The following is a 16913-nucleotide window of genomic DNA, read 5'->3' on the forward strand; positions in this document are numbered from 1 at the left end:
GGTGACTATTAAAAATTTTTACTTTAACTAATTGTTTTGCCTTATATATGCAATTTGCCCTCTTAGATAAATGGTAGCATACTATACGCATTTTCTTTAGCTTTAAAGTATATATATAACAATATATCCTGGAGATAATTCCATAGGAATACACAGATAATAGCCATTTTTTTTTTTTTAACCATGGTGTAGTGCTCCACTGTGTGGATATACCTCGTAGATGGAGTTCAGTGCTTTTCAAACCATCTACATGGAAGGGCCAATTTTCTTTTTCTTTTTTATTTCCAATCTGTCACAGACTAGTACTTTTGTAAAATACAATAAAAATAAATTAGAAGGAAAATGAAATAAAAAGCCACAAAGATATACAAACTACAAACCCATATTCTTTATTATTATATTTAGACATAAATTTACATTTTAGTGAAAAGTTGAGTTACCATTACAATTGTGGCATATAACTAGCTTCTTATCTTTCTTTGCCATTGAACTGACTCTAGAGTTCAGTTATCCCATTCCTAGATGACACAGGTTCAAGACGTATGGTGTACATCCTGCAAGGTCCTTACATCATGAAATAAGGAAAATCATTTCCTTATTTAAACACGTTTGTAAGAGCTCAAGCCCCTCTTTATGCAAATATTTTTCAAATGGATATTTTTATCCCAAACTACAAACAGTAATTTTATGTCAAAAGAAAGGCAAGAAAAAAATAGCATTGAGAGACTCAAAAAAGGAAACAGTAAATAAGGAATAATAAACTCATGAATTTAAGAAATTCTGTGTACTAAGAAAAGAGGAACGACACCTCTTTTTGAAAGCTGTCCAGGGTTATCCATCAAAATAAATCCCTTTCTTCTTTAGCTTCCTACATTTTGTGCCCACATTTTGCTCTCACTTTTTATCATAGACTAAACACAATATATCTTGAATTATCATAATTTGTCATATACTCCATTCTTTGGGTGACAAAGTCTTAAAGGGAAAGAGATCTTAATTATCTCAAATACTCCAAAATATAGGCAACACAGGGCCTTGCAGGAAACAGTCACCAAGAGGGAAGAATGCTACTATATTTTTATTATGTCTGTTATTATGTCGCTTTTATAAATACTATTCACTTATTTCATTTGTCTTAGTTTCCTAGTAAGACTAAAACTTAAGGTAATTAAAAACCTACTTCTGTTCTTCATCTACTTCTTACATATATTTTTCCTTTTCCTTTAAGATTTATTTATTTGAGACAGACTGAGTGAGGGGAGGGGCAAAGAGAGAGAGGAAGAAGGGGAGAAGCTAACTCCCTGCTGAGCATGGAGCCCCATGCAGGGTTTCATCTCACCACCTTCAGATCATGACCTGACATAAGTAGAAGATAAAGAAATATGTACATGGGGCACCTGAGTGGCTCAGTTGGTTGAGTAATACTTTATCTTATTTCTTTATCATATTTATTTATTTCTTATCATATTTCTTTATCTTCTACTTATGTACCAACAGGTGGTAATTAAGCATTCATTTGACCAAGAGAAATCTGTTTTCATGTTTCTTTTGTATATAATTATAAGAACTAATTTATAAGCTAAACTTTATTACTATCAAGTGGTGAATATGCATCATCCTCTACAAATGATAAAATTTGTATGACTAGCATTATACTTTAATCAGATTAAAAAAATCCCAAGCAAACAAATCCATTGTTATTTTGGGAAGAATTCTCTGAATAGAGAAAATGCTTTTAAAGAAATTTTCTAGCTTGTTATTTAACCTGAGTAGTAAATTTCTCTCTGCAAAATACAGATGATGATAATATCTGCCTCACAAGGATACTGTGAAAATGAAATGGAAGCATGTACATAAGGTGTTTAGTCCTGGGCTCAGCATAGAGAGACCCTCTAGAAAGAGTATTTCCTTCTCCCTGGCTATTGGAAGGTAATTACAAGGGAAGTGAATACTTCAGTAAGGTCACAATGATTAACATTTACTTACTGAAAACATTTCCCTTCATCTTGTTCATTAAAATAAAATAAAATAAAACTTTTCCCTTCATCTTGTTCATTTCCCTTCATCTTGCCATTTCCTTCTGGAAGTCTCCTCAATGAACACAGCATCACACTAAATTACAAAATCCCAACACATGCTGTACTCCAAATATAAAGTCCTATGTGTAAAAAGTGCTTTGTGCCCAGAGAACTGTGATGGTAAGGTAAATTATTATTATTGTACACTCATGTTATATTTGCACTTCATTTTGTTAATAATATAAAATGTAAATTCATATGACTTTCTCAAAATGTTCATGTTTCACCTATTATACTGTAAACTCTTTAAGAAGCACAATGTTTAACATAACTTAGCTTCACAACATCTGGTTTAGAAACACATTCTATAAGCACTCAATAATTACATTTCTGAATAAGGCCAAAGTGATAAAAGATCTATTTATATGAAAACCAGAATACACACAAATATTGTTGACCTAAATATATATATTGTTGGCCTCCTTTGTGTACCAAGGTAGAGCAAAAATACATAGACAAAATAGAACGAATTTAGTGACAGAGTCAATAAGTACTTTTTCAAATGAGTATATTACAAGCATCCATTAGAAAAATAAGAAAACAAAGATGTTTGAAAAATATTTCAGTTCATTCTATAAATTTAAGTGACCTGTATAAACAAAAAATGATGTTAACTTGCATTTACCTGTTTTTTAGCAGAGCGGTTAGGCTCTCAGAATTGAGTTGTTGCATCAAGGCCTCTCTCAGTGTCGGAAGCATGGACAACACTGTGATGCAAACAGAAAATAAAAAAGGTCGCAAGTTATATGACTGCCTTCACTGAGAAACACATGTTGTTTTAGGCCATATGACTGGACTAACAACTAGCAAGGGTTGGGAGGGAATGTCAGCGGTAGAGTTTCAAGTTATTATTAGGAATAAGAAAACTGAGTTTATGCTAATAAATCATTTATCTGCTTACATTAAGTGATAGAATTATATCTATACTATGACTATAGCAATGTAAACATACAAGAAAGAATGGGAAGAATTATTCTGAGATGTGAAAAGTGGTGGTCTCTGGATGATGGAGTTATAATAATCATTTCTTTTTCTCTTCTTTTCTGTACTCTCCAAATTATTTTTTAAGATTTTATTTTATTTATTTTTTTAAATTTATTTTATTTGACAGATATCACAAGTAGGCAGAGAGGCAGGCAGAGAGAGCAGGGTAAGCAAGCTCCCTGCTGAGCAGAGAGACCAATGCAGGGCTCAATCCCAGGACCCTGGGATCATGACCTGAGCTGAAGGCAGAGGCTTAACCCACTGAGCCACCCAGGTGCCCCCCAATTTTTTTTTTTACAATGAATTTATTTCTGATATAATAAAATGATCAAAACAACATTCTTATCTTTATACTTTGTTTCATATTTTATTTCATTTTTAGAAAAGTTTATTAAATATTACAAAGCAGTAAGCATGTACTGAAACCTAGACAAAAGTGCATCAGGCTGGGAATTAAGAACTGCTGAGTTGTACTTTGGTTTTGCCAAAGGTTATCGCCTATAACTCCCCAAGAATAACATTAAGACATAGTGCTCTATGGAAAAAAAGACTGCATGTAATTTATAGAAGTTACTTTATTTATGGATCCTGCATGGTATAAGAAAAGTTGGAGAAATGCACATATAATAATTTAAAATGAGTTTCTAACACTAAATAAGTAATGATAAAAAAATGAAAAAATATCGAGATCACAAATACCACATTCTGAAAGGGAAAAACTTCAGTGTGTGATTTTTATTTCTTGACTAGTTATACTAATTATAAAACCCATATTATTTTTTTCTATAGAACATTTAGCTTTTAGACTACTCTAGACATCTATTTCAGTGCTGTACCAAGGAGCTTCAGTGTATTTCCTCCAGCCGTATGATTAAATCACCTAAGTCATTTAGATTATTTACTAAAGTCACAGCTCAGAGCCAATGTAAAGGTAGCTTATTTCAGCGTATTTGGTACCCAAAAAAGTATTTGGTAGCCCAAATGCGATATGTTAGCCAACCAAGAAAAATTAGTTTAGAGACCTACATATAGAAAATGGAGTTAGTAAGGAACTAATTCAAAGATTATGCAGTAAAACAACATGATTTGAGAGGAGTCTCTCCAACAATTCTGAAAGATAAGAGCTTTTCACTTTCCCCTTCAGCCTATTCAACCGAAGACAAGTCAATTCTTTTCTTCCAGGCAATTTTTTAAAAAACATGGAACAAATATGTTTCTGTACCTAGTTGAATGCAGCATTCATGTTTTCCTTTAGCCATCTGGTCTCCATGATAACCCCCAGTCCAACCACAAATCACAAGACAACCCCTCACCAGCTACTGAATCTGTGTGACCCTGAGCAAGTTATTTAACCCCCCAGTGCCTCTGTTTTCTCTGTAAACTGAGGAGAACTTTGGATCTATCTTACAGAATTGTTGTAAGGTTTAACTGAGACATACAAAGCATTTAGAGTATTTGCACATGAGAATGCTCAGTGTCAGCCCTTATTATTATCCTTGTTTGGCCTTTTCTGACATATTCTAGTTTGTATCTTCTTCTTCTTCTTTTTTAAAAAGATTTATTTATTTGAGAGAAAGAGAAAGCATGAGTAGGAGGGGCAGAGGGAGAGAGAGAATCTCAGGAGGATTCTGCACTTAGCATTGAGCCCTGCCTGGGGCTGGATCTCATGAGGCTGAGGTTATGACCTGAGCTGAAACCAAGTGTTGGGCATTTAACCAACTGTGCCACTCAGGCACCCCTCCAGTTTGTATCTTCTTAACATATGAGAGGCAGAAGTGGACCTGCACTCTGACGATTCCAGAGCATGATGCAACTACCTGTGATCTGAATCAGATTTTATTTTTGTGGTCTAAGATTAAATTAGTACTTCTAGAAATCATATTAAAGTCTTTATAAACAGTTTGTGCTCAACTAGAACTCCCAAACCTTACTCATATATCCTGCTTGCAAGCAAGCTCAGATAATTGTGTATCTGTACAACTGCCTTTTAATGCAGAACAATTCATTTATCTCAGCCTAGCACTGTGTCATATATAAATTTAATAAGTATCTCTCCTGAATATTCAGTAAAAATCCTGAAGAAGATAAAGCCATAGGCAGAATACAGAAACATTTTATTAGATGGTATCTTTCAAGTTGAAACTTTCAAGTTTCAAGTTTCAAAAGGGCCAACTTTTTGGGTAAAAAGACTAGTCACATATACCTAAAGTTACTAAATTTTTCTAGTATATCCATTGCACCTTATTCAAAAGGATAGAAATTTAATCATATGATTTATAACCCCATTATCAATGCATACCGGAAAGCTAATTTGGAAAGTGTTCCAGTGAACTTCTATTTGGCTCCTACAATATTTTATTTTTAATTACCTATCTGCAGCCATTTATTCATCTGAGGGTTGTGATGGTCATGGAAATATTCCACCAAATCTGCTAGGAGCATGGTTGGCTGGCAGCCCAGCTGTGACCCCCTTGGATCCATTACCATGTCTGCACCACCCCCAGCCAATAAGAGTGGTGTGGTGATACTAACAGAGATCCATTCCAGAGAGCTTTGACTTAAGGACTCACTACTGGCCTGCCAAAACTTTCTTGAAACTGTGCTATAGGCTGAAACTCTTCTTATCTAATCTTCTTTCCTTCTCCCTTTCCATTCACCCGTAAGACCTGCACTATGGTCTGAAAGCTTCCCTCGCCTCCTTCTGCTCCCTCCCCTTTGTTCTTTGCAGGTGTTCCCCACCCACCCCCAATGTATCTCTTGCACATCTAATCCCATTTTAGCATCTGTTTTCCAGGGAACCCAAACTGACACAAAAGTCCATGTCAAATTGAGATGGATTTGCAGATTCTAGACTACCTATTTCTATTTTCTGAAAATCTGAGTAATAACCAGAAATGCACTGTACTTATTTTCTAAAAAGTCATTAACATGTCCTTGATAGCATCAATTCATTGAATGCTGAATATCAATTTAAAGAATTATGTAACTTTTTTTTTCTTTTAAGTAGGCTCCACATCTAGTATGGAGCCCAATGCAGAGCTTGAACTCATGACCCTGAGATCAAGACCTCATCCAAGATCAAAAGTCAGATGCTTAACTGACTGAGCCACTCAGGCATCCCAAAATTATGTAACTTTTAAAAGTTATCATTTACTGAGTATTTATTTATTTATCATTTACTGAGTATTTATTACACACCAAGCACTTTACATGCATTATCTCTTCACATTCTATAAAACATTTATGAACTGGGTTTTATGATGATCATTTTATAGAAGAGAGAATTGAGATATAGATTTTCCCAAAGATACAGGGATATTATAAGGAAAACCTAGGAACTCACTGCTTTTAAAAAATTTTTATTTTATTTAAATTCAATTAATTAATATATAGTGTATCATTAGTTTCAGAGGTAGAGTTCAGTGATTCATCAACTGCATATTAACACCTAGTGTTCATTACATCATGTGCCCTCCTAAAGCGTTTTATCTGAGTTGTCATTACATGCAGTATTGATGATCACTATTCACTTTATAGAATGAAGTATTATTATTGTACTAAATTTAAAGTCCTTTAAACTCAGAAAAAAATTCTGCTTTCAAAAGTAAATAAAGAGGGGTGCCTGGGTGGCTCAGTGGGTTAAGCCTCTGCCTTCGGCTCAGGTCATGATCCCAGGGTCCTGGAATTGAGCCCCACATCGGGCTCTCGGCTCCGCGGAGAGCCTGCTTCCTCCTCTCTTTCTTTGCTTGCCTCTCTGCCTAATTGTGATCTCTGTCTGTCAAATAAATAAATAAAATCTTAAAAAAAAAAAAAAAGTAAATAAAGAGAACCTACCTTTACAAATTCTTTCTAAATTAACTGTTCTTAAAAGAAATGTTAGAGAAAAGATTAAGCTTTAAACCATAATAAAGAAAAAGAGGTTTGACATGGATTTGAGAACCAATTCTTTAAGGGGTTATACCAGTTATAAAGCCTATTCCCTTCAAATGTGAGCAGTTGATTTTGTTATGGCATTCCCCCAGTATATTTCCAACTCTGGAGGTTAAATCATTACCATTAATTCCTGTTGAGTAGTGTACTCTTCTGTGCTGCACTCACGGGTTTGTAGCTGCCTACTGTAAGTTTAACACACTTAGGAATTTTTACTGCAGCTATTAGGCCTAATGATCCTTACAGCCTTACTTCCCACTACTCTTACATTGCTCATTCTGCTCTAGCTACATACCCCTTTTGCATTCTTGAGTGTCAAGCCCATTCCCATTGAAGGCATTCTGCATGGCTCCTTCCATTGAATCATTTGGTTTTCTCTAATGTCACCTCCTCAAAGAGGCCTGACTCTCCTGATTGCCATTTCTTAAAGAACCACTCCCTTACACATCTTTATTCTCCTTATAGCAGCCATCACTGCCTTAAGTTATTTATATGTTGTTTATCATTTGTTACTCTCATTAGCACATAAATTCTAAATGTCAGGGATTTTAAAAAAATTATTCTCCTTATTTCCTCAGTGCTAGGTACCCCAAGTATTTGCTGAATGAATAAATAAGCTGAATGAACAAGCATTTATTGTATATTGCATATTGACTTATACTGATTTTAAAAATCAACATTTAATGATATATTTCAGTTAAATCACATAAATCCTTTTGCCTTTTCCTCTTTGGTCCTGGAGGTATGCAAATTAATATAAATCATCAAGTAATTTTACATACATGTATAAATATTTCTCTTTGCCTTACCTGTCATATTGCAAGTCCTCTGGTTACTTTCAAAATGATACTGTCGTCTTGCTTGAGCAATGTACTCTGCAGCTTCTCTTTCTTGTATTTCTCTGATTTTCTTTTGTCCATATTTTCCCAGGATATATACTCCTAAAATTATTTTTTAAAACAAACAAGTATGTTAATCTAGTTAATTAGGGTGGTAAAAATTCCAAACAGTATTTTTAATGTGCTTCATCCAAATTTAAGGTTTATATCAATGAAGAGTTAAAAATAACAACTTTTAAAAATCTAATTAAAGACTTACATAGGAATTGTGACCTAAATGTAAGGAAAAGGAGATAGGCATTTTAACAGCCAATGATGGATACCATAAAACTAGGTCTGAAGAAAACAGAAAGGAATTAAGTGCAAAGTCTGGCAATGCCTTTAATAGTGAAGTGGAGATATTCTAAGTGTCCGGCAATAAGGGACTGTTAAGTAAATTATGGTCTACCCATACAAAAACCTTGTGAAATCTTATGTGGCTGTTAAAAAATGCATTGCTAAATTAGCCAACAACTCAAGGATATATCCATATATGTTTTTAGTTTATAAAATAAGATCTTGATGTCGCCCTTTTTAACGTAAGTAGATACATGGAAAAAAACATAAACTATAATCATTGTTGAACAGTAGGATAGTAGCTGATCTTTTTCTGCTACTTGCTTCTTTCCATCTTCCATATTTTCTTCAGTCAGCATATAATACTTTTTAAAAATGTAAGATAAAATATTTGTTTATTTATTTATTTAAAGAGAAAAAGAATACAAGAAAGGTAGGTAGTCAGACAGACATCGAGAACTAGCACTTTCAGTGGAAAAGGGAGAGGGAAGAAGGTATAGAAATTCCTAAATTATAACATCACATCATAAAAATATAGGTGGGGTCACGAGACCTATAATTTTGTTGAACACATTTCAGGATAGACAGATGATATAAATGTGCACATTTTGGTCTATGCCCCAGGCGCAGTAAGTTGTCCTAACTGGAAACGTGAATACTCCTAAGTGGTTGGTTAGCATTTGACCAAAGCCCACTCCAAGGTTTAAATACTTCAACTAACTTTTATCTAGCATAATGAGTATTAGAAATGGATTTTCATAGATTAGTTGTGTTTAAGATACTGGATTAGCCAAAACGTTTTACTAATACTCATTTGAGCAGGAATATATGAATCTAGAAAGTCCTTTATCCTTAGGAATGACTTAGCCTTGAACCCTCAGCTGCTACTTAGGAGGATTCTTAGTCAAAGGAGTTAACCAAATGGCCAAAGAATCCTACAAAGTCAGGCAATCCCCCCCCCCCCCCAGAGAGAAGTGGGTGGGGGAGAGGCAGAGGGAGAAAGCAAATACCAAGGGCTTGACCTCTGCACCTTTTTATGCAAGGTTCTGTTGCAGCACGGGAAGAGGATGTTGGGACTTCAATAAGCTTATAAAACAAGTTATGATACTGTCTTATTTATACTGGCTAGCCAGATGCTTTTATGTGTGCCAGCCTGTGTTTCATTATAACCTGGCAACAAATTTGTAACAAATCCTCACCTAGCTCCAACTGCTTGAGGCCCTCAATATCTATCAAAGAGAACCTAAGAACTGTGCAGGACCTAAATAATTGGAGTTAGTCTGTTTGTCACGAGTGGGGAGGAGATGGCTGTGTAAGAACTGCAAAGAAAACACACATCCTGAAATATTTTCACTAATATAAGCATTATGGATAAACCGATAACATATTATATATTTTTAAAAATAATAGTTCAGGGGCGCCTGGGTGGCTCAGTGGGTTAAAGCCTCTGCCTTCAGCTCAGGTCATGATCCCACGGTCCTGGGATGGAGCCCTACACTGGGCTCTCTGCTCGGCGGGGAGCCTGCTTCCCCGTCTCTCTGTCTGCCTCTCTGCCCACTTGTGATCTCTGTCTGTCAAATAAATAAATACAATCTTTAAAAAAAAAAATAATAGTTCAGTAAAAGGTATGTCCTGCAAATAATTAGATAGAAATAAACTATGAATGCAGCTCTATGCAAATACATGTATTATAATCACGCTTAAAGAGCAGATGAAAGTTATATAGGTAGCTTCAGAGCAACCTTTTTGTAACCCATCCTCAATAAACTGATGACAGTGCCATAACACCAGCAGAATAAAGAAACTGACTTATATTTCACAAAGTAACTCTTTGATAGGCAATTCTTAGGTAACAACTACTTCTCAATGAATTGCTTGTGTTTTACTTGCACAATAGGCTGCTTAAGGTTATGTGTGAAATGATTACTATTTCTCAAATAAAAATAATAATGATGTAAGGTGAAACACTGCAATGATGACATTTGCTTATCTAAGAATTTTCTGGAATAATAATAAATGACTGATATATGTGTTTTCTGGGAGAAAAGGTATACTGCTTTCATTATATTCTCAACAGTGATAAAAAATTTTCAGGAGCTACTGTATTTTATAAGTGTTGTATATTCTAACTAAAGCTAAAAGAAAATGAATTATTATGGGTTGAACTATGTCACACACACCCATTCCCTATTCATAAGTTAAAGTCTCCCTACTTCAGAATGTTACCTTATTTGGAGACAGGGTCTTTACAGAGGTAATCAAGTTGAAAGGAGGTCATTAGGGTGGGCTCTAATCCAACATGAAGGTATTCTGGTATGAGAAAATTTGGACACAGACGTGTGTAGAAGGAAGATAATGTAAAGACACAGAGGAGAAAAACATCTAAAAACTGAGGAGAGGGGCCTGTAGAAGATCCTTCTCTTATAGCCCTGAGAAGAAACAAATCCTGCAACACATTCATCTTAGATTTCTGGACTCCAGAACAATGAGACAATACTTTTCTGTTGCTTCAGCACTCAGTCTGTGGTACTTCGTTATGGAAACAATAGCAAACAAATACATGAAATTAGGCTAATATCCTACAACCCATTATTATTATTATTTTTTTTTGAGTTAGCACTGAAGTAAGTTACTACACAAAGGCAAATTTAGCCAAGCTCTCATTCCTAAAATTAATAAATTCTGATTTTTTTATTACCTAGGAAAATAAGTATGAGAGCACAGAATTTATTAGCTAAAATATGGGATTCAGGATCATCTATATACTCGAGGCCTGCCTGCATCTGACCTGAAGACAATAGATATTGATGGTTATGGTACCATTTAGGTAGGTAATTTGAAGCAAGTCTCTTCCTCTCTCTGTATCTATTTTTTTTCATCCATAAAATAACAGTCTGGGATTGTAACCTTACAATCTTATTTATGGATAATGGAAACAAACACTAAATACTTCAGAAAATGGGAGCGCAAGGTAGCTTAGTCTGTTAAGTGTCCAACTCTTGGTTTCAGCCCAGGTCATGATCTCAGGGTTGTAAGATCAAGCCCTGCGTTGGTCTCTGCACTCAGTTTGGATCTGCTTGAGATTCTCTCTCCTTCCCTCTCCCCCTCCCAGGTCTCTGCCCTCACCCCTGAGCTATCTAAAAACAAAACCAAAAATAATCCTCCCTCCACCTTCTGAATCAATGTAAAATGTTGTGAGATTTCTTTTTAGAACATCGCTGGTAAAGCAAAACATCTTCTAGTCTTTCTACATTATAAATTCAGTTTTTTTTTTTTTTCCAAACTGTCTTTTAGTTTTCTTTTTCTGGACAAAAATCCCTGGAATACAACTATTTTACCAGATTATTACTAGGTTAATAATTTCAGTAAGAGTTTGAAAATAGTCTATTCTATTATCACTGCTCAAAATCTAACAAAACAGCAAATCCTGCTAGTCTGATTCTATTTCAGAAGTATTTTCTAAACTTTGCCACTTTACTCCAACTTCTTTACCATTGTCTTCATTCAGATTCTGAATAATGCTCTTAAGAACTGGTTTCCAGCTTCCTCCTCTCCTCTTTTCTTCTGGTCTCACACCTTTCCAATCCACCTTTCATATGCCAAGTAATTTTCTAAAATTTAAATCTGACTACATATTCCTGTGATTCGAATTCTTCAACACCCTGCCACCTTTTCTTAAGATGGATTCCCTGTTTCACTTAACAGCACCTGTTAAAAACATAGCTTTTAAGGGAGTTCCCTGAGATCATCCCCAAATATTTTGTCTTATACAATACTGCATCCCCAATACATAATATTGTTACACTGAGGAAGCTCAATAAATACTTGCTGGATAGCTGATGAACAAATGAACTGGTCTGGAACAGAAGAATCAGAATCTGAGAAAGAAAACTATGTTTTTGGATGCCTGGGTGACTCTGTTGGTTAAGCTGCTGCCTTTGGCTCAGGTCATGATCCCAGGACCCTGCTCAGCGGGGAGCCTGCTTCTCCTTCGGCCTGAGACTTACCAAGCTTGCGTGCACTATCTGACAAATAAATAAATAAAATCTTAAAAAAAAGAGAAAATTCTCTGTTTTTACTAAGCCCCTTAAGTGATTTTTATCATAGAAAATCGAGAAGCACTGGTGCCCAAGATAATGTCCAGATCTATAGAATGGCATAATATAGAAGGCCCTTCACAAACTGCACTCAGGCTAGTTTCCCAAATACATCTTTTGCTGCTCCCTTTTATTCCCTGTTCTTAGCCATAGTGAAATACACGGATTCATCACAAGCAATATATGTGAATCTGTTGAATATCCCTTTTTCCAGCTGTGTCCCATTCTTTTGCTAGCTATACAACTTGACTCAAGTGAATTCCTGAGTGAAGCCTGCCAGACACCTTCACATTTATTTCTCTCTCCTCTAAGTCCCCATAGCACCAGCTCTACTATGGTACTCTATTATGGTACCATCACTGTACTGCTTTCCAGTCAGCACCAAGAGTTCCTCAGAGTCAAGAACTGTCTTATTCCTTTGTATTCCCAGAGCCTGATATAGTGGGAGGAGGCACTCACTCTTACTCAGATATTTGTTGAATGAAAAAAAAAAAAATGGAAAACTAATGAGACCAAAAATTACAGGGATTAAGACATAAATTATAAATCAATGCTCTGAGATTTTTAGAAATCAGCAAGCTAATAAATACAATCTGGTTATTCTCTGTTCTGCAACATTTTCTCTTGAGTATTGGTTCTCGAAATGTGGCTTGGGTACTCTTGGGGGTGTTCAATACCTTTTCATGGAATCTGCGAGTCAAAACCATTTTTGTAGTTTTTGTCTTTTTCATTCTTATTTTCTCACACAGCAGAGTATTCCAGAGGCTGCATGACGTGGTAACGAAACTGACCAGATGCAGAAGAAAGACGGGAATCCAGCTTTCTTTAATTAAGCCAGATGGTGAAGAGATTAGCAAAAATGTAAAATGATGCCTCTCTTTTCACAAAAAATTATTAAAAAATAATATTTGTGTTACTATGTAATGGTTTACTATTGTTATTTAATATTTTTAAAAATTCTGTTTTAATTTCTAATATGGCAACCATTAATAGATATAATTTTTAAAGGCTGTTTAGAGTCTTTAATTTTTACAAGTATAAAGGAGACCTCAGACCAGAAAGTTTACATTTCATAAACTGGTCAAATTGTACAAATTGGTCTAAAGCAGTTACTCATCCAAAATGTAGGAAATTCCTATGAAAGGCCTGTACCTCAAAGTTTTAGGTTTCTTTTTCTACCACTGATAGCCAAACTTCTTTGAGCATATATGTTGATATTGTACCTGGTTTTCAAGCCTGACAAAATATGCCACTTCTTCCATGAAGACCTTTTCTATTTTTTTCCAATTGCACACACTATCGGCTGGTTTGATCTGTATGTTGTATTTTCCCCCAGCTCTCAAACTGTTTTGTATTTTAATTATTTATATACTTGTTATATTCAGAATGTTTGTGTCCCCCCAGAATTCACATGTTGAAATCCTAATGCCTGATGTGATGATATTAGGAGGTGAGGTCTTTGGGAGGTGCTTAGGTCATGAGGGTGGAGCCTTCATGAATGGGATTAGTGTTCTTACAAAAGGGACTTCACAGAGACCTCTACCCTTGTGGCCATATGATGACACAAAAAGTCTGCAACCTGGAAGCAGGCCCTCACCTAACTTTGTTGGCAGCCTGATCCAGCCTCTAGAATTGGGGGAAATAAATTTCTGTTGTCTACAGACACACAGTCCATGGTATTTTGTTATAGTAGCCCTAGCAGACTAAGACACTTGTTTTCCATTCCCGTCAGACCATGGAGTCCACGAAGGCAGAATGGTAAAGTATGCAAAGAGAAAGTGCTTCAGAATCTAACACACCTGGTTTGAATTCTAGTTTCCTTATTATTAACTCTGAGATCCTGGGCAAGTTTCTTCAATTCTTAGGACTCTAATTTCCATATTTTTGAATGGAAATGACAATAACTACTCTTGTTGTCCTGCCCACTGAACACAAGAGCTTAGCACAGAGCCCACTGGACACCCAGTAAATGGTAGCTGTTACTATGAAAAATCTGTAACTCTTGCATTTCCAATCATACTACCGTAAACACTACAGGCACTCGATAAATATGTCTTAGATTAACTGAAATGTAACATTTCAAAAGTTGTAGGAAGATATAAAACACTTGGATTATTTTCTCTTTCTGTCCCTCTGAACTTCTTTTTTTCCTTTCTCATTTCCCTTAATCTGTAATTATAAGCTCTCAAAAGATTTTTGAAAAAAAAAACTATAACTATGTCTTAAGTATACTCTTTAGCTTCCCCTGTGATTATCTCTCATCTACCATTAAGTTGTTCCATAAATTGGAAGGGGTATGCTATTTTGAGATTGCTAGAGAGATTATTTTCCTTATTTCAGTAGAGGCAAAAAATATTTTTTATACTTCTTCCATCATATGTATATCTTTAACTTTGCAAATAAAATGGACTTAGTGATTTTAGCATAACTGAATTATATAGATAGTCCCTGAATTATACAAATTTTTGACTTTATGATGATGCAGAAGTATTACACATTCAGTAGAATCCATACTTTAAATTTTGATCTTTTGCCGAGCTAGCAAATATGCGGTAACATACTTTTGCGATGCTGGGCAGTGGCAGTGAGCCCCAGCTCCCAGTTAGCCACGCAATCTTTGAGAGTAAACAACTCTTACAATCATTCTGTAATCATTCAACCAGTCTATTTTTCACTTTCAGTACAGTATTCAATAAATTACAGGAGATATTAACACTATTACAAGACGGGCTTTGTGTTGGATGATTTTGCCCAACTATAGGCTAAGCTAAGTGTTCCTAGCACATTTTATGTAGGCTGGGCTAAGCTATGATGTTTGGTAGGTGAGCTAATATTAAATGTACTTATGATATTTTTAACTTCCTTTATGTTTATTGGGTCATAACCCCATTGCAAGTTGAGGGAGATCTGTACATTAGATGTCAGTGGCTGACACCTAAAGGATGTAAAGGATTTCTCAAAGAATGCTGTAAAAATTCACACAAAAATGTACTGACTTGTGAAAGACCTCAGAGATGAGAAAGACTCTCCTTACCTCATCAATAAGCTGATTTCAAACTTTCCAGAATCAACAGATCTGAGTTACCGATGCCAAAAATATTGTTAATCTCAAATTGTTTGGAGGCAATAGAATATTATCTAATAGTCCGATAAAAGCAACCAAACTCCTTAGAAAACTTCTGTTCTTGTTTTTTAAGTACTTCTGTAACCAAAGCATGTAGTTAGTGATATTTCTCAAAAAAAAAATCAAACGCTAAAGATTCTTCTTAACATTCCTACATTTCCTTCCATCTCACAAAGCTTTTTTATTCTCTCCTTCAAATCCCTGCGTGTTATGACATGAACACCAAATAAGGCAAAGGCTCTCACCATTATCCCACCTGTATCTTAATGTCTTCTCAGTTATGCCAGCCAGACAGACGGGCATTGATCCTAACCTTGAAGATCCAGAGGAAAATTGCACAACGTCTGCCAAACACCTTCTCACTGCCTGACTGTATTCTCAAAAAGCAGACACAGAACTAAAGCAACGATTTGCGTTTCTCTGTCTAGTACACATCTTCCAGTCCTTTACCTGAGTGCGGTTAAAAAAAAAAAAAAAAAAAATTAACCTAAAACAACACCGGAAAGTGCAGGCTTTGGGTTCTCCTAGACTATGACGAAACTTCTGAAAAGGGTGAAAAGCCAAACTGCCGAGAACGCGATACCCGTGAAGAATCTCACAGGAAAAACCACAACTTAAAAATACGCGTCTGTGGGGGCACCTGGGTGGCTCAGTGGGTTAAAGCCTCTGCCTTGGGCTCAGGTCATGATCTCAGGGTCCTGGGGTCGAGTCCCGCATCGGGCTCTCTGCTCAGCAGGGAGCCTGCTTCCTCCTCTCTCTCTGCCTGCCTCTGATCTCTGTCAAATAAATAAATAAACAAAATCTTAAAAAAAAAAAGGGGGGGGTCTGTAAGAAGAGAACGGTATCTTGAAACAGAAACTGAAGTGTGGCGGCTTCCCCCAAGGTCCGCGAGAGAAAAGGAGAGGAGAGAAGCAGAGTAAGCAGCCGGGTCAGGACCAAAGACACAAAGGCCACGACTGCAGAGGTGGGAAGAGCCTCGGAGGCTGGTCCCCCCGCAGAGCCTCGGAGGCTGGTCCCCCCGCGCCGCGTCCGACGGGTGAGCGACTCTCCTCCGCACATCCGGCACTAGGGTCGCCCGGCCTCTGTTGTAGAGGACAGTCACCTCTCCTCCGCCCCTGGCTCCCAAAGTCCCTTCCGAGAACGCCGTCACCCACCTCCGAGCACCGTGCCCAGGAAGATGCATTTCTTTTTATGACGTTTTAGAAAATTCCACATAGACCTCAGCATCTTCAGGCCCTACAGGTACGGGCTGCCCTAGGGGCGCGGGGGGAGGGGTGGGCAGTTCGCCGGGAAACCGCTTCCTCGTCGCTCGGCCCGAACCACCGGGCAAGACCGCCGTCGTCGTCCCGCTGGGTGCTCTTCAGCAATCACGAACGCGACTTTCCGCAGAGACTGTCACCGGGGCGGGAAGGGGGCGTGGACTACAGCTGAGCAGCGGCGCTTTCTGGCGCTGCCGCCGCGCCGCGGTCCCCGCTCACTGGTCCCGGGCACCCAGGTCCGTCCAGAATTCGCTCCCGAGTGCGTC

At 36.8% G+C, this 16913-nt stretch overlaps 1 protein-coding gene across 3 annotated transcripts in view; it reads right to left on the reverse strand.

The window, feature by feature from the left end:
* PEX3 (peroxisomal biogenesis factor 3) overlaps window positions 1–16869 on the reverse strand; it is a 33575-nt gene extending 16706 nt beyond the window's left edge. Inside the window, exons 1-3 of one of the 3 annotated variants that reach the window (XR_006602318.1) lie at window positions 16543–16869; window positions 7802–7933; window positions 2704–2785 (exon numbers count right to left, since the gene is read on the reverse strand). Coding sequence is in view for 2 of the 3 variants with exons in the window: in XM_004752744.3 (XP_004752801.1) it covers window positions 2704–2785; window positions 7802–7933; window positions 16543–16615 (287 nt within the window). In the remaining variant the exon portion in view is untranslated. The remainder of the gene's footprint in view (window positions 1–2703; window positions 2786–7801; window positions 7934–16542) is intronic. The other 2 variants (XM_004752744.3, XM_004752743.3) reach the window with 2 other exon arrangements.
* Between the last annotated feature and the right edge of the window lie 44 nt (window positions 16870–16913).

Source organism: Mustela putorius, unplaced genomic scaffold, assembly GCF_011764305.1.
Source record: "Mustela putorius furo isolate JIRA1106 unplaced genomic scaffold, ASM1176430v1.1 tig00003863_pilon_pilon_pilon, whole genome shotgun sequence".
Taxonomy (NCBI): Eukaryota; Metazoa; Chordata; class Mammalia; order Carnivora; family Mustelidae; genus Mustela; species Mustela putorius.